The 23,208-nt window shown below is 40.2% G+C and overlaps 1 protein-coding gene across 2 annotated transcripts in view; it reads right to left on the bottom strand.

Annotated features, from left to right (window-relative positions):
- Positions 1–23,208, bottom strand: part of LOC124721878 (serine/threonine-protein kinase Pak) — a 134,638-nt gene that overhangs the window by 37,169 nt on the left and 74,261 nt on the right. For both annotated transcript variants that reach the window (XM_047247025.1, XM_047247024.1), the window contains exon 4: positions 17,464–17,591. In XM_047247025.1, the coding sequence (XP_047102981.1) occupies positions 17,464–17,591 (128 nt within the window). The remainder of the gene's footprint in view (positions 1–17,463; positions 17,592–23,208) is intronic.

Here is a 23,208-nt window from a genome sequence, read left to right as displayed (position 1 = left end):
AAGAAAACTTGTGGCCCATACACCGAATGGGTCTCCATCATAAAGGAATCCGAGGAAATACAACTGCTTGAGCAGCTGATCATTTGGAATGGTGATTTCCAGTCAAGACACCACCTGGAACCCTCTCAAGCTTTCACTGTGAAAGGTACTTGTAGCAACACACAGACTTACAGCAGAAGCACATATGTTCAAGTAAAATCTGCAACAACTTCAAGTTTACACCATATATGCAATGGAGGGGCCTTTAATAAAGGAGCCTTGGTATTTTCACCAGTATATACCTGAAGATGGCCAGGAAAGACTGTGCAGAGATATCTAGGCAGCAAGTTACCAATGACCAATAGTTCTCCAGAAATTTCATGTAATAATCTCTGCTGGTCCCAAGCCCGGGGCCTCATCTCCCAAGTGATGAGGATGGAGGAGGGGGGAGGGGGGAGGAGTGGCAACTCGTTAATAAAACCTGGGTCCATCTTGCTCCGGATGGTAGCACCCTGAAACAGCCCCTGCTTAGGGTTACTGAGTGAAACCTGGTCAACGGTCTCGATGGTGGAAGAGGAATCTGATTCCCAATGGCGGAGAGAGTGGAAGAGCCTAGTGGAGTTAACCATGAATTAAAAATCAAATCAAAATCCAAAAGCGACTGTTCTCAAATTGGGCAGCCTTTGGTCACCGTCTGTCTCCATGTAAGGGGCAGCTGTGAATAATCCTCTGGGATTAACAACCTCTGTCCTAAAAAAAGGTGGCTATAGAAGTCACTCTCTGAACTCAAAGAAATTATCAATCATGGAAAAGTGTGATGTGAAACTAATTGCCCCAGGTGGTCAACCCACCGCACGTGTTTGCAAGCAGACATTCAGATTCTTGGCAGTCTGCAACGTCCTGCAAAGATGAATCTGAGCATCTTGGAACCTCAAACAAAATAAAATACAGGAAAGCAAACTACTTAGCAACTTTTAATGCAAATTCACTTTTGAAAGTGGTGAAACTTAAGACTCTAAGAGACACATTAAATGAAAATAGAATCATTATTACAGCTGTGTAAGAGACCAGGTTCTTGGATGAGGACAGCTTTGAATAGGGAGGATTCAAGATACTTAAGGGGAAGACGGGGGACAAGAATTATGAAAAATGTTCCTCACCTTGGGACAGGTTTCATAATTGACAAGAAAGTATTAGGCTCCATTATCACCTTTGAGCCTACCTCCGAAAGGCTATCCATGCTCATGTTTAAGTCGACCAACAAAGTATATACCGTTGTAAATGTTCACCCCCCCCCCCCCCCCCCTATAAACATTGACAACAAAAAGAATAAGGAGAAGGTGGAACTATTCTGGGACAAACTAGATGACACGATCCAAAAGATCCCCAAAAAACGTAACGTCATCATCCTTGGGGATTTTAATGCCAAAGTGGGGAGGGAGAAAAGGTTCGGACATATAGTGGAGAGATACGCGGCACGTAACAGGATGAACCAAAATGGTATCAGGCTCATCGAATTATGCCAGGTGCACAGTTTGGTCCTGAAGACAACTAGCCTTAAGAAACTGCCAAGAAAGCAGAAGACATGAATTTCACCTAACTCTCTCCTGGGAGAATTTCAGTTACATCATGTTGTGACAGCGCGGAAATTTCATAAAGAAATCCAAAATGTTAGGGTTCTCACAGGGGCCAACCTTGACTCTGACCACTACCTATCTAATGTGAAACTGAAAATCATTCCCCAGAGTAACTTTCATAGAAAAAACCTTGCACAAAGGACATATGATCCAGAGAAAATAAAGGAGAAGAAACACGAATGGGGCAAGTTAACCAGTGACCTAGAAGACCAGGACTGAAAGCAGATGGAGAAGAGCAGAGAAGGCAGAGAAGCTTGGTCCCGTTACCAGGATGAAGAAGCACAGGTGGTGGAATGATGAGTGTGATAGACTACTTCATCTGAGGAAGAAGGCTTGGCACATCTGGCAAACCCAAAAAGGACAAGAGTGCCCGGCAGCACTTTGTGGAAACTAGAAAGATGGTGTCCAAGGAGATCAAGAAAGTTAAGACGACGCAAGAAGACCAACTGCTCAGGAAGATAAATGACGACTTTGCTCAGAACAACATGAGAAGCTATTATCGGATCTTCAGGGAGAAGCTAAACAGATATGACCTCCCAACACTCCAACTTCAGGACAAAAAAGGGAACATGGTGTATAGTAATAGGGGCAACTGTAAGATACTAGCACAATACTTCAAGGCATTTCTAAACTGTGAGGAACCACACCCAAATATGGTGTTCGATGGTGGACCGAAGACATCCCCAACTCAGACTCTAAGCCCCCATCTGTAAATGAGATCCAAGCAATACTAAATTATATGAAAATTTCAAGGCATCAGGGGAAAATCAGATAACAGCTGCATTATGGAAGTAGGCTAGCAAAAATGCAATTGTCTTACTCCAGAAACTTTTTGAGGATATATGGAAGAAAGGCATCATTCCATAGGAATAGAAAATGGCCCTGATACACCCTCTTCACAAAAAAGGTCCTAAATCTTATCCCAACAACCATAGAGGGATTTCCCTGTTGGATGTGGCCTACGACACATTGTCCAGAACTTTACTAGAAAGAGCAGAATCTCAGTTGGACTGCCAAATTTGGGAGTATCAAGCAGGATTTAGAAAAGGAAACTCCTGCCCTGAACAGATCTTAAGCGTCAGAAACATTTTAGCATACAGGAGCAGAGGGCGAAACTGTATATAGTGACTATTGTAGACTTCCAAAAAGCTTGCGATTCCATAGACATAAGGCCGTTGTTCATTATTTTGGAGTAGTTTAGTTTCGACGGTAAAACTCTAATCATCATCAAGGAGACTCTCAAGAATACGTCCTCAAAAGTCAGATTCATGGGTGAACTATCTGAACCTTTTGCGATCAGAACATGGGTCTGACAAGAGGATGGTCTCCCTCTCCTGCTGCTTAACTGTGCACTCAAAAAAGTTGAGGGGGAATGGAATGCATGAACGAGAGGGGGAATAAGACTTGGAACAAAAAGCAAAGGAATCATGATTACGTGTTTGGCATTTGCTGACGACATGGCGCTACTCGCGGAAACATGGGAGGAAGCTCAAGAAGAAATTGCCGAGTTACAAGAGCAGGCAGGGAAGATAGGATTTAAGATTTCTTATGAAAATACGAAGATTAAGACGAATATACTACATACTTCTAACAGAATTAATGTAGGAGCTCAAAAAATAGAGGTGGTTAGGAGTTTCAAGTACCTAGGGGAATGGATTTAATGGAACAACCTTGAAGGGAAAGCAATGGAAGCAAGAAGCGTCAAAATGGAACTACGTCTCCAGAAACCCAAAAAATACATACAATACGAAAGCCGTGTTGGAACACCAAAATAAGGCATTATAACACAGTAATTAAGCCAGAAGCACTCTATGCAGCAGGGACACTAGTCATGGCGAGGAAAGGGCAAATGGAGAAATTGGGGATCAAGGAGAGGAAAATTTTGAGATAGATCATGGGTCCCAAATTCCAAAATTCCTACAGAAATGAAGCCCTCTACACAAAGTATGAGAGACTTTCGGAAACCAAGAGGAAAAGGACGATTGATTTCTATGGACACAAACTCTGAATGAATCCCGACAGACTAATTAAACAAATCTTTGACTTCTTTTACAAAAAAAAGACTTAACCCAATTGCTTTAAGGAAGTGGAAAAGGATTTGAGGGAACTCCAGATTACCAAAGTCATGTTAACACATTGACTGCCACGTGAGTTAAATATAACTCACAGGAAGTGTTCTCTGTGGGCCACGTGAAGTAAATACAACTCACGGATATTTTTCCATTTAAAGCTCCGTGGTACTGTTGTAACTCACAGGAATGTGCTGTGACTTTGTGTTATAGTGGGTTATGGCCCCAGTAAAAAAATCGTGTTCGTGGCCTACGGTTTTCAAGAGCTCAAGAGTAGTTATCAACATTTGAATTCGTGAGTTATATATAACTCACAAGGCTCAGCCGTATTGGACTTTTCTTCCTTTTATTATTTATTTATTATTTAGTTTGACATATTACTTACACAGAAGATTGCAAATCACATACAGTTTTATTGACATTCTTGAACTCTAATTGCAACAACAATGAAACTGAAAAATTTGGGTCATTCCACTTTGTTTTTCTAACACCTGTATGCACTGTGCTTGATGAAAAACACTCTACACAAAAATATGAGTCACAATTCTTACATTTCCATGCAGTTTGTTTGCATTTCTTGACAGCTTTCTCTCGTCCAAATTCATTCTTCATTTTTTCGGAGCACACTGTACACCTACGTCCGGCTGCTCCCATGTTCACAAGTCCAGAATCTGCAGGTAACGTGGTGGCTTTGGTGAGATGTCTCTCTGAATTCTGTGATTGAGATCTTTTTGTTGATGTATTGGTAAATCACATGAGCATTTACCAGTGCTCACCCTGTCAACAATTCAACTGCAAGCTTCCTGTACCATTTCACACCCTGCCTTAGACAATGTGAGTACAACTTCATTTGGTCAGAAAGATCTACAAAAGACTGACGGATTATAATCAATTATCATTGCTGGTTTTTTCTTTGTGCCCTTCCTGGTTTGAACTTCTGCTTCTTTTTCTCCATGAACAGTACTCAGCATCAGAACATCCCTCTTATCTTTCCATTTCAGTACTATTACACCTGTGGTACTTTGCTTTTTGTTCCCCCTTCTTCAGCTTTGCCTGTACAACATCTTGAGGATTCAGTTTTCTGTTTGATCTTAGGGTACTAATGAAATGTGTTGATTGTTCAAGAAGCTGGTGTGCTAGATGAACACTTGTGCAAAAATTGTCTGTATATAAGATTCTGCCCTAATTTAGTAATCCAATAACAACAGAAGTGGCAAGAGGAACACTAGGATTCGCATTCTTCCCACAAGAAACTTTCATATTCCAGGTGTAGCCACCCTTTAGACAAAGTTTGAACAATTTAATTCCAAATTTATGGCGCTTATTCTTTATATACTGAATGAAACTTGGTCTTCCTCGAAATGGCACAAGTGTTTCGTCACTGCAAACTTCTTTCTCCGGCACAACTGCACTTTGAAATCTCTGCAGTAATTTATCAATAAGGGGTTGAATTTTGAATAAGCGGTTTCCTGGTGGGCACTGGTTGTTATCGGAAAAATGCCACATACGTAAAAGCAGTTCAAAATTATTGCATAACATAACATTTTTTACATTGTTGTGATAGAGCATATTTCTTGACCATTAATTTGGAATCCTCGGTTTTACATTTAGTGACATCCATAGCATAAATCCTAAAAATTGTTCAATTTCAGTTTTTCTGACATCAGTCCACTTTTTCAGTCGCGAATGGCTTTTTAAGACTTGTTTTGCATACAAATTAGTTTGTTGAGTCCCATATTCTACAATTTCATCAGTTACAAAATATTTGAAGAAATCGTATGGTGTCTTGCCTTTGAGAGTTAGTGCAACAGAAGCATTTACACCAGAACTGGAATGAATAAATGTAAAGTTTTTCATATTGTTACCCACAACTGACCCCCAGGCAATCTCATTAGAATTTGTTTTAAGTGTGTCATCTTCATCTTCAGAACTTTCTGATATTAAACTTACTTCAACCGAACCTGAATCAACTGCAGTAGTTACGGCACTAACACGGTTTGAGGTGCTTTGTTGCCTGGTTTTTACAGCTGTGAAGTCTGGTTCCTTGACTGAATGTAGACATAAAACTCTTCTTCCTACCTTCGCTGATGTGATTCCATCATCAGAACTTCCGGTTTCGCTTCCGGTCTCCTCCGGTAAAAACTCGTCTGAGCTATCACCAAATAAAGACACAGAATCTTCATCACTTATGTCCATAACTTCATCTAAAAGCTGCTGTACATACCTTTGTTCACCTTCATAACTTCTACGAGACTTTTCTTCTGCCATGATATCACTTTGTTACAGAGCAAACAACACTGAATAAAGAATGTAGCAACAATGCAGGAAAGCAATACTGGAACTGTACACAAATAATGCTGTGGAATGAAAAATTGACGGGAGTACAAACCTAAAATTATTAGCGACATAGCAAATGACACACCTGGTACCTTTACTCTGGGGCCATTTGAATCATATGTAACTTGGAGCAAACCAAAGCAGGATATTGAAAAAAAAGTAAATGGCCCCAAGGAGTCGGTAACCCAACTATACCATGGCAGTCAATGTATTAAAGAATAGTACAGTCAAGACCATGACCAAAGACAAAACTAAGAGGTTCCAAGTTAAGATCAACACCAGGAAACTGATTCAGATATAAGAGGAGGAAAGAAAGAAGAGATCAGATAGAATGAAGAACTATTGGGAGAAAAAGAGAGCACAAGCATCTTTAAGTGATTGATCTGACATACCTCAAAGAAGGGGAATTCGGGGGGGGGGGGGGGGGGGGGGGGGAATCTATGCCTGCATGACAGAAGATTTTCAAAAGACATATTTTAGAAATGATCATCATTTCAACAAGATTGCAGATTGATAACTCCTCAGTGATATTGTTCAAAAGTTCTTGTGTTAACTTTATTGTCTGCTGAACATTTTTCTCCAAAAAATATGGGTACACAGCTCTGAAGATCATTATTATTGAATAAGATGGCCAGGCTTTGTTCAATCAACAGTTGAAAGGAGAATTGATGTTAATGTTCAGAATCTATCACCATTTATTTGAGAAAAGAAACATCTGAGGCAGTAATGGCAGCTGTGGAGAGCCAAGAGTGATGTGAATATGAAATTCAATAAGTTATGTATAATTCATTCGTGACAAAAATTCTACACATAAATGTATTTGAAAATAAAATTAAAATAAAATACTCATTCAATGCTGAGACCTTTACACATATTTTGGTCATTCAACTTATGGAAGTGAGAAGGAGAAAGCTCTCTACAAAACTCATTAATTTCTTTACACATTGTTACGGTGTTCAGTCTGAAGACTGGTTTGATGCAGATGTCCATGCTAGTTTATCATGTACAAGCCTCTTCATCTTTGCATATCTACTGCAACCAGCAACCAGTTGAGTCTAATTACTGTTTTCAAGCACTGGTCTCCCTCTACAATTTTTACCCTCCATACTTCCCTCCATTAACGAATTGACAATCCCTCGACACATCAAGATATGTCCTATCAACTGATCCATTCTTTTAGTTAAGTTGTGCAATAACTTTCTTTTTTCTCAATTTGGTTCTGTCTCTTTTCATTAGATATCTGATGTACCCATCTTCTTAAGTGTTTATCATTGTCCTTTCACTTACTCTTGACAAATACCTTCACAAAACACAAGAACACCAAAAAAAGCAATTTAAGGCAAATGAATGTTGATAAATTTTAAGACATTTTGGTTTACTTTTACAGTTAAGAGATTAATGGAACTATTTTCTGAAGCATTTTTGGGGCAAAAAATGACGTGTAGAAAAACAGGTCTGATATATCAATTTCTAAGCAAAAACTTGTTCTGGAATCAATGTTAATGAACTCCAAATGAATTCAGTGCAGAAGGGTCAAGGAATAATTGGAGTAAGTTGATGCGTCTCAAAATCTCAATGTTGGTTTTGATAACAGCAGCCTACAGAGAACTACCCTAATGTTGTTGTATGAACTGTCATCTCTCTTGTCATAGCCCCACCTTCAAGAGTATCTTTCTGTGCTCCAGGGCCATCCATCATGTAAGGTGGGGGGAAATGCTACTTACTGCTTGAAAGTGTTTATACTCTGTGATGACTTTGAATTATGACCACAAGAACAGGATGTAATCGGTGTTATTGTGTTTTCCATATTTCTCTCTCTTGAACCATGATTGTGTTCCCCATCTGCAGTCAGAGCACAGTGTGTGGATTTCAGTATTCTTTCAAAACTTCACAGATATCTGCTTGTCGATTATAATACCTAAAATGGCCAACGCACTGAATCATGAAGCAGAACCATCACTTGAAAATATTGTACGGATTCAAGTAGGTAACAATCAAATCCCAAAAATTATCAACAATGGGAACGAAAAGGTTGTGGTACAATAAGACAATGTCTAACCAGGTATGAATTGAGTGACAAGTTTCTTAAGACTGATCCTTCTGTCATGCAAAAATAAACATTCTGTCAAATGGTAGTTATTAAACTGAAAATTGCAACTGATTTGATAGAGGCAACAAGCTGACAGGGAGCTACAAAATTAATTTGTGAGCACAGTGAAGACAACACAGAATAGTGACAACAGTACCAGTGTACACTGTATTATATACTGGGCTAAGTTTAAGGTTGGTAGCGAACAAAAAAAGTAAATATTGGTCAAATGTCTTACACAGTCTTGTGACTTTTGTTGATTCAGCTACTCCTATCAGCCACCATGCCAGGTGTCTTATTGGGGTGTGTCATTAGTATTTGCTTCACATTGTACCTACATCTACATCGATACTCTGCAAATCACATTTAAGTGCCTGGCAGAGCGTTCATCGAACCACCTTCACAATTCTCTGTTATTCCAATCTTGTATAGCGCGTGGGAGAACGAACACCTATAGCTTCCCGTACGAGCTCTGATTTACCTTATTTTATCATGGTGATCGTTTCTCCCTATGTAGGTCGGTGTCAACAAAATATTTTCGCATTCGGAGGAGAAAGTTGGTGGTTGGAATTTAGTGAGAAGATTCCATCGCAACGAAAAACGCCTTTCTTTTAATGATGTCCAGCCCAAATCCTGTATCATTCCTGTGACACTCTCTCCCATATTTTGCGATAATACAGAACATGCTGCCTTTCTTTGAACTTCTTCGATGTACTCTATCAGTGCTATCTGGTAAGGATCCCACACCGCGCAGCAGTATTTTAAAACAGGACGGACAAGCATAGTGTAGGCAGTCTCCTTAGTAGATCTGTTACATTTTCTAAGTGTCCTGCCAATAAAACGCAGTCTTTGGTTAGCCTTCCCCACAACATTTTCTATGTGTTCCTTCCAATTTAAGTTGTTCGTAATTTTAATTCATAGGCATTTAGTTGAATTTACGACCTTTAGATTTGACTGACTGATTGTGTAACCAAAGTTTAATGAATTCCTTTTACCACTCATGTGGATGACCTCACACTTTTCGTTATTTAGGGCCAACTGCCAATTTTCGCACCATTCAGATATCTTTTCTAAATCGTTTTGCAATTTGTTTTGATCTTCTGATGACTTTATTAGTCGAGAAACGCGAGCGTCATCTGCAAGCAACCTAAGACGGCTGCTCATATTGTCTCCCAAATCGTTTGTATAGATAAGGAACAGCAAATGGCCTATAACACTACCTTGGGGATCGCAAGAAATCACTTCTGTTTTACTTTATGACTTTCTGTCAATTACTACGAACTGTGACCTCTCTTATAGGAAATCACAAATCCAGTCACATAACTGACATAATATTCCATAACTCGCAATTTCACTACGAGCCGCTTGTGTGGTACAGTGTCAAAAGCCTTCCAGAAATCCAGAAATACGGAATCGATCTGAAATCCCTTGTCAATAGCACTCAACACTTCATGCGAATAAAGAGCTAGTTGTGTTTCACAAGAATGATGTTTTCTAAACCCATGTTGACTCTGTGTCAATAGACCATTTTCTTCGAGGTAATTCATAATGTTCGAACATAATATATGTTCCAAAATCCTGCCGCATACTGACGTTAATGATATTGGACTGTAATTAAGTGGATTACTCCTATTACCTTTCTTGAATATTGGTGTGACCCGTGCAACTTTCCAGTCTTTGGGTACAGATCTTTCGTCGATCGAACGGTTGTATATGATCGTTAAGTATGGAGCTAACTGCTTTGATCCATATCAGGTGAGAAAAGAGTGAACTGGGGTTTCATAAAATCTATGCCCGATGAATCCATGCATGTTAACATGTAAGAGATCAGTACGTTCCAGATACTTTGTTACGCTTGAACTAAGAGTAATTGTAATCAAACAAGATTAAACTTGAAGATGATCTACGTGAAAAATGTTCGATAACTGTATCCGGAGATAAAAAAAAATTGAAATGCAAAATATGATATAGTAGATCTTTCGACTGAAGGTGTGTGAAATAGCTGGTACTATAGTCACATGAGGAAGAGTACGATATACATGTACCTACATCTACATACATACTCCGCAATCCTCCATACGGTGCGTAGCGGAGGGTACCTCGTACCACAACTAGCGTCATCTCTCCCTGTTCCACTCCCAAACAGAACGAGGGAAAAATGACTGCCTATATGCCTCTGTACGAGCCCTAATCTCTCTTATCTTATCTTTGTGGTCTTTCCGCAAAATGTAAGTTGGCGGCAGTAAAATTGTACTGCAGTCAGCCTCAAATGCTGGTTCTCTAAATTTCCTCAGTAGCGATTCACGAAAAGAACGCCTCCTTTTCTCTATAGACTCCAACCCGAGTTCCTGAAGCATTTCCGTAACAATCGTGTGATGATCAAACCTACCAGTAACAAATCTAGCAGCCCGCCCCTGAATTGCTTCTATGTCCTCCCTCAATCCGACCTGACAGGGATCCCAAACGTTCGAGCAGTACTCAAGAATAGGTCGTATTAGTGTTTTATAAGCGGTCTCCTTTACAGATGAACCACATCTTTCCAAATTTCTACCAATGAACCGAAGACCACTATCCGCCTTCCCCACAACTGCCATTACATGCTTGTCCCACTTCATATCGCTCTGCAATGTTACGCCCAAATATTTAATTGACGTGACTGTGTCAAGTGCTACACTACTAAGGGAGTATTCAAACATTACAGGATTCTTTTTCCTATTCACCTGCATTAATTTACATTTATCTATATTTAGAGTTAGCTGCCATTCTTTACACCAATCACAAATCCTGTCCAAATCATCTTGTATCCTCCTCCAGTCACTCAACGACACCTTCCCGTACACCACAGCGTTATCAGCAAACAGCCGCACATATCTATCCACCCTATCCAAAAGATCATTTATGTAGATAGAAAACAACAGCGGACCTACCACACTTCCCTGGGGCACTCCAGATGATACCCTCACCTCCGATGAACACTGACCATCGAGGACAACATACTGGGTTCTGTTACTTAAGAGGTCATGGAGCCACTCACATACTTGGGAACCAATCCCATATGCTCGTACCTTAGTTAGGAGTCTGCAGTGGGGGCACCGACTCCAACGCTTTCCGGAGGTCAAGGAATATGGCATCCGTCTGATACCCTTCATCCATGGTTCGCAAGATATGTGAAAAAAAGGCGAGTTGCGTTTCACAGGAGCAATGCTTTCTAAAGCCGTGCTGATGCATGGACAGCAACTTCGCTGTCTCAAGGAAATTCATTATATTCGAACTGCGAATATGTTCGAGAATCCTGCAACAAACCGATGTTAAGGATATTGGTCTGTAATTTTGAGGATCCGTCCTTCTACCCTTCTTATATACAGACGTCACCTGCACTTTTTTCGAGTCGCTCGGGACTTTACGTTGGGCAAGAGATTCACAATAAATGCAAGCTGAATATTGCCACTAGTTTCCAGAGCATAACACGAAATTTTATCAATAAGAATTTTAGAACATGTGCTTTTATAGTTATGTTTGCCCCATGCAACAATGGACATAATAGCTTCTTAAATTACATTGTTAAAGTTAATTCAGTAATATTAAGTTGCATTTTCATACAAAAAAATTAGAGTTTTGTGCAATTTTTCATGTTTTGGAAAATGTAGGTGCCGAGGTCCACCATTTCACTTTTTCTTATTGATCCCCAAATTACACACAACTTATTTTATTGTGAAATGGAACCAAACTAGGGGTAGCACAAGAACAAACCAAACTTGAAACACAACTGGCACCCTACTGGCCATCTTTATTTGTGCATTTTAAGTTTCATCACTTTTAGAAACAGTCATATCCGAACCCGTTTAGCATATTTACTGAACCATATGGTGAACCTGAATATAAGATGAACTCCAATTTTTAAGAGGCTTCTTGAGATTCTTTGCTTTGTTTTCAACAGATTCTGACCTATCAAAATCAAAGGCTACTTTTTGTTTATTATCTCAGCCAGTAGGTTGTGTTAACACTACTTTGTCATTATCATCACTGGTAATATCGTCGTCTGTAATCCTACTGCCGTTTCACCCTTCCTGACACTCCTCTCATATTATTTCATTTTTTGATCCATCCATGATTTTGGATACGTAGCACTTTTTGAATTCTTTCCATAATAGATTCTCTCGAAAGTCACTGTAGACAGTAAGGATCCACTGATCCAGCATACACACTGCGGATTTCTGTAAATTCCCCTTTCTCCTTGAAGAAGTAATTCAATGTAAAACTGTCACAGATGAGTCTTGAAAGATCCATTTACAACAATAGCCATTATCTGAAGTTGTGACAAGCCACTAAAGTGCGCATCATATATCTTGGCGGCCGAGTTTAGGTTCGTTCTGCGCATCTGACGTCACAAAACACAGTCAGCCAATGAACAGAGAACGATGTTGCCAGATCTCGACAGCAGTGCAGAGCGCGGACGAGTGGCTTCAGTTTTAGAAACGTTCAGTCATAAATAAAGTAATAGAACAAAAGCAATGTCTTGATAGCAGACTTTCTTTTACAGAAAGTTTGGAAAAAGCATTCTTTATACCAATTGCTTCATATTCTATTAATTAATTAAACCAAACAAGCAATAAGACTCCTAATTCAGGCGATAGCAAGGAAAGGTGTTTGTTTCAATCTCACGAACAGCTTTTTCGCAATAAAGAACAGCGGTAATTGTTTATTTCCTATTGTACTTCGACGAAGCGTGAGTAATTCAGTCATACCAACAGTGTTTATAAGTAGTTGCGTGTGATGTTAGAGGCCTTATGGAGTTTGACTGTTCGAGGCGCTGAGGTAGCAGAACGGTTAAGGTGTTGGACTGCCAAGCGAAAGGTTATGAGTTCAAACCTTATGCGGTGCTTAATATTTTCTTTATTTAAAAACAATATTGGAGTGCCTTACTTCACGAATTTTATTCGTTTGAATGAAATTTCTAGTGCTTTGCCTCTTCATTAACTTTTTCGCTGCTGCAGACACGTGCTCCCCGCATTCTGCGCTGTGCGCGATTTTGTCATCACTGCACTTCTCGCCTGTGCAGACACATGGTGTTCCCACTGCTTTGACACGCTTATCATTCGATTTCACAAAAACTATTTGGCCAAAAAATTTGATTTTTACATGTCTTCTTGCCTGGTACCTTCCCCCCATAAATGACTTAATTTTGTTTTGATGTGCAGCATTAAATGTAGTAAACCATTGCACGAAATTCTGAAGAGTTTGCGGAGGTAAAAGTCCATAGCGTATACTTTCCGTATGGTCGATTTTAGTTGCCACAATGTTGAGAATGAAATGTGGACAAGATACCTAAATTTCATATAATATTTACTGTATAACAATATCTCATTTAATTTAAGTACCACATAGGTGTCGTATGTAATATTGAGAAATATTCCGTCTTTCGTGACTGTAATAAAAGTTTTATATACACACGGCATGTTTGGCTTTATTTTAAAGCACTTCCATCGGTGAAAGGTATGGCACATACACAGTGGTATTCATGTTCTATTTCTTGTTTTTGTTCCACAGTCGCAGTTTTACCAATGGTATTGAAATATATCCCTCTTCTGCAACTGTAATAAGCGACTTATTTAGACCAGACGCGTTTCTCTCTTTTGAAGCATCATAAGAGGACTGTATTTTGTGTCCTCCATTGCCAAGTCACCTTTCGTAGTTTTGTGCTGCGGTAGCACAATATTCAACGTTTGTGTTGGCTCATCAGTGTTTTAGCAAATAAATGCTGTTTGTGTGTGCCACACACAAAATTATATTTGACATAGCTCTGAGCACTTCACTGACAGACGGTATATTCAAGTCCTAATGTTTTTGTAAGTCCACAGTTTTGTTTAATGTATTTTGTCTACTTCCTTTTGATTGATTGAAGTGCTTTAAAATAAAGCCAAACGTGCCCAATGTAAGTAAAACTTTTGTTACAGTCGCGAAAGACGGAATATTTCTCAATATTACATACGACACTTATGTGGTACTTAAATTAAATTAAATATATAGGTATCTTGTCCACATTTCATTCTCAACATTGTGGCAACTAAAATCGACCATACGGAAAGTATACTCTATGGACTTTTACCTCTGCAAACTCTTCAAAATTTCGTGCAAAGGTTTACTATATTTAATGCTGCATAATAACTGCGTTGAACATCGAAACAAAATTAAGTCATTTATGGGGGGAAGGTATCAGTCAAGAAGATAGGTAAAAATCTAATTTTTGAGCCAAATAGTTTTTGTGGAATCGAATGATAAAGAGTGTCAAAGCAGTCGGAACACAATGTGTCTGCACAGGCGAGCAGTGCAGTGACAAAATCGCCCACAGCGCGGAATGCAGGGAGCACGTCTTTGTAGCAATGAAAGGGTTAATGCGGCCGTGGTGGCTTTACTTCATGAACTGCGCGCTCCCCCCTACATGTAAGCTTGCGAACTATGCTATACTATGGCGCTGCTTCTATTGGCGCGTGCGTCGTGTGCAACTGGCAACGCAGCAATCTCCAGCGTCTGGGCAGGCATGCACGAGCCGCCAAGATAAAAGAATTGAACTATAGCAATCACTAATAGGTCAGTGCTGTTCTTTGATATCAGATCCGTAACTTCCTGGGTAATCCTCCACTTTTCTTTACATCTTAAGACAAAGAACCATATATGGGATCAGCTTCCTGCTATCCAGCAAAGCAACCAGGGCAACTGTTATACTGGCCTTTTCATTGAAAGAATTTCTTATAAAAAATTTTTTAATGGCCTTCACATCAAGTATAACATTTGACTGCATATCAGAATAAATAGGCATCTCATTTGTTTCCCATGTGACCTAGCAAGTACCTGTACTTACACTAAATACATGACACTGAAGTACCATGGGAAGTCACTAAGCTAGCGTTGTTCATCACCCTAATGTAAGACCTACATTCTACACCGTCTATTGCACCAGTCCTTATTTGCTTTGAACTTCATGTCGCACGCTGTGGGAATATTCTTCTGTATCTCCACCACTTTCATTCTGATAACTTCACTAGTAATCGAGAAGTCTTCACTGTGTTTCTCTCACAAATATTTCACAAACTGTTGCTCCAATACATTAAACATTCCTCAATTCAATCCTCTGTAAGCTAGGCAGGTAGAACTGGTATTCTTTAATTTGTTCTTCATCTGATGCCATCTACAAATGCTCACTTATGTGGCAAACGTTTTTCCTACTGCACAGTTGCTTGTGGTCTCTGCTGCGTAAGTTACCATTGAGTTAAATTAGCATTCTGTTGTCTCTGTGACCCAACTGTGGATTATGAACCCATAAATCCAAATATCTCAAGCGACAGCTGTGATTTGCATCCATTATTGATTGCTACAATTTATTGTTCTTACGGTGTTGACAATCAAAGCAAACACAATAATGTTGTTCCTTTTAAGAATGTTATCCCGGCAAAACTTAATTACCGACATAACAGTGATGGAAATTGCAAATTAAATTTGAAACCAATTTGTCCCCTCCCTCCCTCCCTAGTGCTGACACTGCAGATATCTGGACACTGATCTAATAATGCACTTGGTTAATCATTTGTTCCAACCACGATAATCAACCATATTGTGGTGCAGAGACAACATCAGCACCACTGTTGAACGAAGGAAGAGTATGGTTTAACATCTTGTTGACATTGAGGACGAGATGGAACAGAAGATCAGAATGTTTCAAGGACGGGGAAGGAAACTGTCCGTGCTGTTTCGAAGGAACCATCCTGACATTTCCCTGGAGCAATTATAGAAGTCGCAGAAAACTGAAGTCTGGATGTCCAGACTTGAATCTGAACCATCGTCCTCCTAAATTAGAGTCCAGAGTGCTACCCACGACAGCACCTTGGTCGAGCTTTGCACCATTCAAGTGTCATACGTGACCATAATTACATTAAAACGATGTCTCCTGTAGAAATACATACCACAGTCTAGTTTCTCCCCACCTATAATGCCATTTCAATTCCAACTATGTTTTGAGTCAATCAAACAGCAGTTTAAGCATGGTAAATGTCATAAAAAGTGCAGGGCATGGATCACATTCCCGTAGCTGGTAGCATAACAAAGTTTATTGCCCACTCGTCATTCCCTTTCCTGTATTCGACCTAGTGCTTGGATGAGCTGCTGCTTCCATGCCCCCTCTAAAGCTGATGAAACTGCCAAATTAAATCTGCGCATCACACCACTCTCCTGAAATACAGTAGTCCATCATATAATCATATCAAAACAAACTGAACAAGGAAAGAATGAGGTCAACAATAATTTTAACTACATATCATGAGGCAAATAAGTCAGAAAAGAATTTACATGACAAAAGGCAACATTCACTCCTCGCCATGTTACAAAGCAGAAAATAAATCTTGGGTCATATTGATTTGAAATGAACTGTTAACACATGAAATAACGAAATTCAGCAGGTGAACAAGTCAAATTTTGCAGGCTAGACATCATCCAATCATTGTTGTTTTATGAACAAGATATCTGCTATGTTGGCTTCTCTGTAACACTGAAACAGAGAAGTCTATAACAAAATATCATGCACCATCTGTCTGCAAAGTTTTCATTTCACTCTCAAGAGTCAATCACAAAATTATTTATTATTAAAATTAATACGCAAGTCAGACTGCCTCCTTCCAACACCACAATGCTTCCTTCAAACATCTCAGTTACACATAAAGTTGTGCATAATTAGTGAGTGCCATCATCTGTCACAGGACACCAATAGGTCTGAATATGCACAACTTTTTTTATTGTGATTCTTGAGCCAGTGGTTGAGTACAAGAAAATTTACTCTGAACTACACGGCTATTGATTATGATGCCATAAATTTCAAGATTATCAGTCTTGTTCTCAAAAGCACTGTACATTCCAAAACGCAACAGCTAAAACATACAGCCAATATAAAAAATTGCTGAGTGTCACAAAATAAGAATAGCTAGAAGTCATACCCACAATTCTCAACAATTTATTATGGTAACTGTTGTTATGACTATTGCTTTGTGGAGGGTATGATGATAATGAGAATTTGAGAATGAGCCAATGATAATGCTCACTTCTATACTTCTTATGGCACAATAAAAAATGAGTAACTCAGCAGGTAAGCAAGAATTATGTTATCCTCATCAAGTCTGAACTAACACTAACAGTTTAATTACACCATTTAACGTCTATTTATGTAAAAGTGCATGTCGACTGTGAAATGTGATTACTGCAAAATACACCACTAGCACTGGCAAAGCACTGTTTAGAACATATAAAAGAATGTTACTATCTCTAACATTGCTTGTGACTTAGTAACTTGATGTAGCAAGAGTCTTACCACTTTTCCTCCTGCTTTGTATCCTGAAGGTTTTGCTGGTGGAACTGGAGGTGCTAGCTTTTGTTTCACTTGAGGGGACTCATCTTCACCCCATGTGGGGATATTTCTTCCTGCTAACACTTTAGGCCCTGCAAGTTAAGAATACAATTCTCTGTAAATTTTGAACTGTCGCTCAAGCAACAAAAAGTACAAAGGCAATGAAAAACAACAGTCTGTATACTACATTTGTGAACTTTGTAACATCCAGAAAGAATGGTCCAAAAAACCAAACTTAGCAAATCAATGGAAAGTGTACCAGAAATAACTCACTGCTACTGCAGAGAGGTGATCTATGTATAGGTCCTGTAGACAGTGGCAAAACTAGGATATGACAGGTGCGCCTCACACCCAAGGTGTTATTTCCGTGATGGATACATCTTTCTCACAGGCAAAAAATTTGATCGGCAGTGAAACAATGAAAAAAGAATTGTGCTGTTGTTGCAAACAAAGCGACTCTGGAGTGTGCGTTATTCCAGGCTTTGAACTGAATCATACAGACAACAATTACTGAAATGTGTACCTTCTACTTCACTTAAAATGCATTTTATCTCAAAAAATGAATAAACAGGCCAAGTAACAATGGAGATTAAACAAAACAAAAATTGTCACAAGGGAGGGACAGGGGTACAAAATAAAATTTAGCTACATACCCCACTTACACCACTGCAGGCAGTGCCTTTCTATGCAATTGGAATGGTCAATCTTACATGAAACAGACAATATTACGAAGAGGAAAGTTGCTACTCACCATATATCAGAGATGCTGAGTCGCAGATAGGCGCGACAAAAAGACTGTCACAAATAAAGCTTTCAGCCCACACAGCCTTCGAAAAAAAGAGATACTACAGTGTGGCTATAGTTGCCCGAGACTGCAGTGTTGTGTGTTTGTGTGTGTGTGTGTGTGTGTGTGTGTGTGTGTTTTCACGAAGGCCTTATGGGCCAAAAGCTGTGTGTGTGTGTGTGTGTGTGTGTTTTCACGAAGGCCTTATGGGCCAAAAGCTTTATCTGAGACAGTCTTTTTGTTGTGCCTATTTGTGACTCAGCACATCTCCACTATGTGGTGAGTAGCAACTTTCCTTTTCATAATGTTGTTACATTCCAGCCTGGAGCTTCCATTGTTTGATGAAACAGAGAGAGTGAGAAGTGGAAACATGAAGGCAAGTGACACTACGTTTCTTCAACATCAAAGGTCTTTATCAACACACAAGAAATTTCACATGGGTCAGAATGATCAGTCTGTGAAATAGTGTGTGTGACTTAAGGCAATCTTGCAAGCTATCGGTAGAAGGTGGGGGGCTACAAGAGTGGAGAATTTTTCAATGAGAGCACTGTAGAAAGCTACAATGGGGCATCCAGGATTGTTTTATTGATGAGTTTTGGGAAGCAAGTAGAAGGTGAATGTGTAGGGGTCACTGGAGTGAGGAGGGAGATGCATTTGGGGAAGGGAGTCTGGTGTGGTCCCAAAGCTGTGAGTTGGAATTCAAGGTTATGCTGGATTTCTGGCATGGGATCACTATTGCAGAGCCTGTAGATTAAGGAGTTAGTGGATGGATGCCTTCTTTCAGGTAATAATTGTTGTTCACAATGACAGTGGTGGAACCCTTGTCCGCAGCGAGGATGAGGTTCAATTCCTGTGTAGCATTTTATGCTGGCATGATCACCAACCAGCTGCCCACCTAAATGAGTGACCACCACCAAACTGTGGCCAAGAACAGAGTTGACCACAGAGTGTTAGAGCATACTGCTGACCACAACATGCCAGTCTCAATTTAAATGACTGTTTCATAGCCCATGAAATCTGGAACCTTCCACCAACCCCAGCTTCTTTAACTATGTAGACAGAAATACTTTTGGAATAAAGGAGACCACTCACCACAAAGCAGAAGTGTTGAGTTGTCTATAGGAATATACAAAAAAAGAAAACTTGCTAGCTTTTGTCTTTATCCTTTGATGAGCCAGAGTATAAAACACACGCACGCACGCGCATAGGCAGACTGATTGTGGTGGGATCAGTGGCCTGTGGCACGGGGGGACAGAGAAGAAGGGGAGGAGAAGAGGGGACAGAGGTGGGAGATGGGGAGAAGAGGGAGCAAGAGAGAGGGCGCAGGGGAAGAGGGCGCAGGGGAAGAGGGCGCGAGAGAGAGGGACGAAGAGAAGAGGGAGCAGGAGAGAGGGATGGGGGGAGGAAGAGGGAGCGGGAGAGAGGGATTGAAGAAAGGGGGGGGGGGACCAGCGGAGCGAGGGGGGGGGGTGGCTAGCTACTAGGAGGCAGCGGCGGCCAATTTGCTGGCTAGGAATACAGCAGGAAGGGTGGCAGGTATATGGGCTAGCGAGATTGTCATTGCCAGAGGGCAGCGTCACACATTGAAGGCAAAATGTGGGTGTGTGTTGAGAGGGAGTGACAGGATGGAGGAAGCAGAAACTGTTGGATGGAGGGTGAGAGTACAGTGGGTTACCTGAGATTGAGGCAGGGCAATTACAGGAGCAGAGGATGTCCTGTAAGGGTAACTGCCATCTGCATAGTTGAGACAAGCTTGTGGCAGAGAGAAGGATTCAGATGGCTTGGGCTGTAAAGCAGCCATTGAGACTGAGCATGCTGTGCTCAGCTGCATGTTGTGCCACTGGCTGGTCAACTTTGTTCCTGACAAAAGTTTGGCAGTGGCCATGCATTCTGATGGACAGCTGGTTGATATTCATACCAACATAGAGACTGAGAAGTTCCAAAGAAGAGCAGCAAGATTCATGAATGGTACATTTAGCCATCGTGAGAGTGTTACAAATCTCACAGAAAGTTTGAAGTGGGACACACTTGCAGATAGACGACGCACTAAATGGAAGGGGCAGCTCAGTAAATTCCAAAATCCGATCTTCACCGAGGATGTAGTGCAGCGCATATTTATTACCACCAACTTTCATGTCGCGAAATGGTCACCATTCAAAGATAAGGAAAATTAGAGCTCGTACTGAGGCGTTCAGACAGTCATTTTCCCTCGCGCGAGCCGCGAATGGAACAGGGGTTGGGGGAATATGACTTTGGTGCGAATAGTGCCTTCTGCTACACACCATTTGGTGGCTAGTGGAGTATTTGCAGTGGAGTTGGTGTATAACATGGCTGCTTTCACAGGTGGCCCAGCCCGTGATGGGGCACTGTAACAAGGATATACCCGTCTGTATCAACAGTTCTATGGCTTAAGTTGATTGCCAGGCTGCTGGAATACATGCCATCGTGTCAGCTTCCAGAGTCCAGAGATCATCAATGCCTCAGACTGTAATAAGTGTGTGAACAATATTACTGGCACAACTGATGGTAAAATGTAATGTCTTAAAAGGAGTACTGTTTCAGGCTGTCTTATAGTCACACGCACATTAGGTGGTACCATAGTGATTGTGATCTTGCACCTGCATTATGGACAAAAGGTAACTGTTATGATTTGGGATGCCATAGGATTCGGATTACTCAGGAGAAGTTCATATGGAACACATTTCGATCAGCATATTGGACGAGCCCATTGCAAAGGAGCAGGAATTCCAGTTGCCGGTCAATTTCATGTCAACACATTCTAGTGTCATTCTTGCAATTATTGCTGCATACAGCACGGTACCACAGTCTTCAGGCACAGAAGATTGCTTTGAAGTCAACTCCATTACATTTAGTGTAATGTCCTTAATGTTTTATTGGGAAAGGTAAATGACAGTATTCAGCACTTCTCTCACCACATAACAGACACTCACAACTGAACCCTCTCCCCCTATCCACATCTCCCATCTCTTTCCTGGGCCAGCGCTCTGCATAGGTATATAGGCTACAGGACAAGTTTCATTTTATGAATTTTACAATATGCTTTCTCCACTCCAGCATAGAGATGGCAATCTGAACAGCAATGCTCAATGTACCACCACTTGCAGGCAACTCCACATGCCACATTCCAGCATAGTAATGTGGGATGCAAAATGTGGAAGCCATCTGAATGAAAATAGGTGTCACCGCTTCCCTGGTCTACATGTTTTCCTATCAAACATGTCTGGCGTATAATTGCTCACAATTTTTTCATCGCTGCTTTCTTGTAACCACTGTTAATACAAGGCTACAGTAAATAATTCATTTGTTTCCAAAGATCTATATTTTCTAATGTTTTGCTTGTACGAATATGATTGATACATGAATAGAACCATAAGCTCACTGGGTTTACATTGCACCCACCAGTTGGCATTACGAATGCAGTGTCTCGACAAAATGCTGACAAAGCAAGAAAAGAGTTTTTGTGTTGAGAAATGTGCGATGTTCATCTGTTACAACATAGCAGTGTGCATTCAGATGGAATTATGGAAAAGAATCACTTTGTAAACAGAACGCTGTGCATCGACAATTTAAGGACACTAGCTGTTCCTGTAAACAGAAAAGTACCAGTCAGCCAAGTGTGCCAGAGGCAGCTGTGGAGAGGGCGAGAGAAAGTTTCGTATGTAGACCAAAAACATCAACACTCAGTGCAAGCCACGAACTTTTAATACTGCAGCAAACTTTGTGGAAGGTTTTGCAATGGCAGTTACATTTCAGACTGTACTGCCTGCAGCTCATGCAACAATTAAAACTGGAAGATTATGACCAGCACCTTCAATTTTGTATCACAACCCAGGTAGCACCAGAGAATGAACATTTCACCTCCAAGCCGATATTCAGTAATGAAGCTACCTTCCATTACCTGTAGAAGTTAATTGCCACAATGTGAGACTGTGAAGCACTGAACACACTCATGAAATGTGGTGCATGAACAAGATTTATTGAAGGTTCATGTTTCCTGTGCAAAGTCACACATGAAGCTGCACAGGTAATTTTTTTTCTGTGAGAAGACTGACAGGTACCTCATACCTTGATATCTTGCAGTTGTGATGGCCATTTCCAAAAATTTAATCTTCCAACAAGATGGGGCACCCCCTAATTTGAGTACTGATATATGTTGATACCTAAATAATGAACTTTCACATCTCTGGATTGGGTGTAGTGGTGAAGATGACATGGCTCTATTCCCTTGCCCCCTCCCGCCAGGTCACCTGATACAATGCCTTGTGATTTTTCCTTTGGGGATACATTAAGGATCATGTTTACATACCCGTACTTCCAAGAACATTGGTACAATTCACACAAAACATCAATGCTACTGTGATGAGCACTGTCAGGATGTTGTTACATAAAATATGGAATGTACTTTACCACTACTTGGACATGTGTTATGTGACCAAAGGGGCACTCCTAAGACATTTGTAGAGTGTAAAATGCAAACACTGGAAGTTTACAGTTCTAGTTGTGCATCTATGATATTTGTGAACATAATACTTTGTAAAATACAGATTTGAAAACAAATGAATCATTTATAGTAGCCCTATACTCATACATAAAGCTCATGGATGAAGATTCCCCACGAAAATATTCAGCCCATACTCGATGTGATTTCATGATGTTTACAGGCTCCAACTGCAAAACATAAGAGTTTTAAAGTGACTGCCCAATTTAAAAGTTAGAGATCATGTAGAGTTATGTAACCTTAACTAATTACTGAATGCCCTATACATAATCTATGGTAGGAAATTAACTTCACTCACATGTAAATTTCATTGTTGCCTTTTCACAAATGTTGCCATGCTTCACATGGGTACAAAAAATTGTACATTATTCACATTCAAACACTCTGATAAAACATTTAAATCATT

This window comes from Schistocerca piceifrons, chromosome X, assembly GCF_021461385.2.
Source record: "Schistocerca piceifrons isolate TAMUIC-IGC-003096 chromosome X, iqSchPice1.1, whole genome shotgun sequence".
NCBI lineage: Eukaryota > Metazoa > Arthropoda > Insecta > Orthoptera > Acrididae > Schistocerca > Schistocerca piceifrons.
Note: the sequence above shows the minus strand (reverse complement) of the source record. Positions and strands in the feature narration are given on the sequence as shown.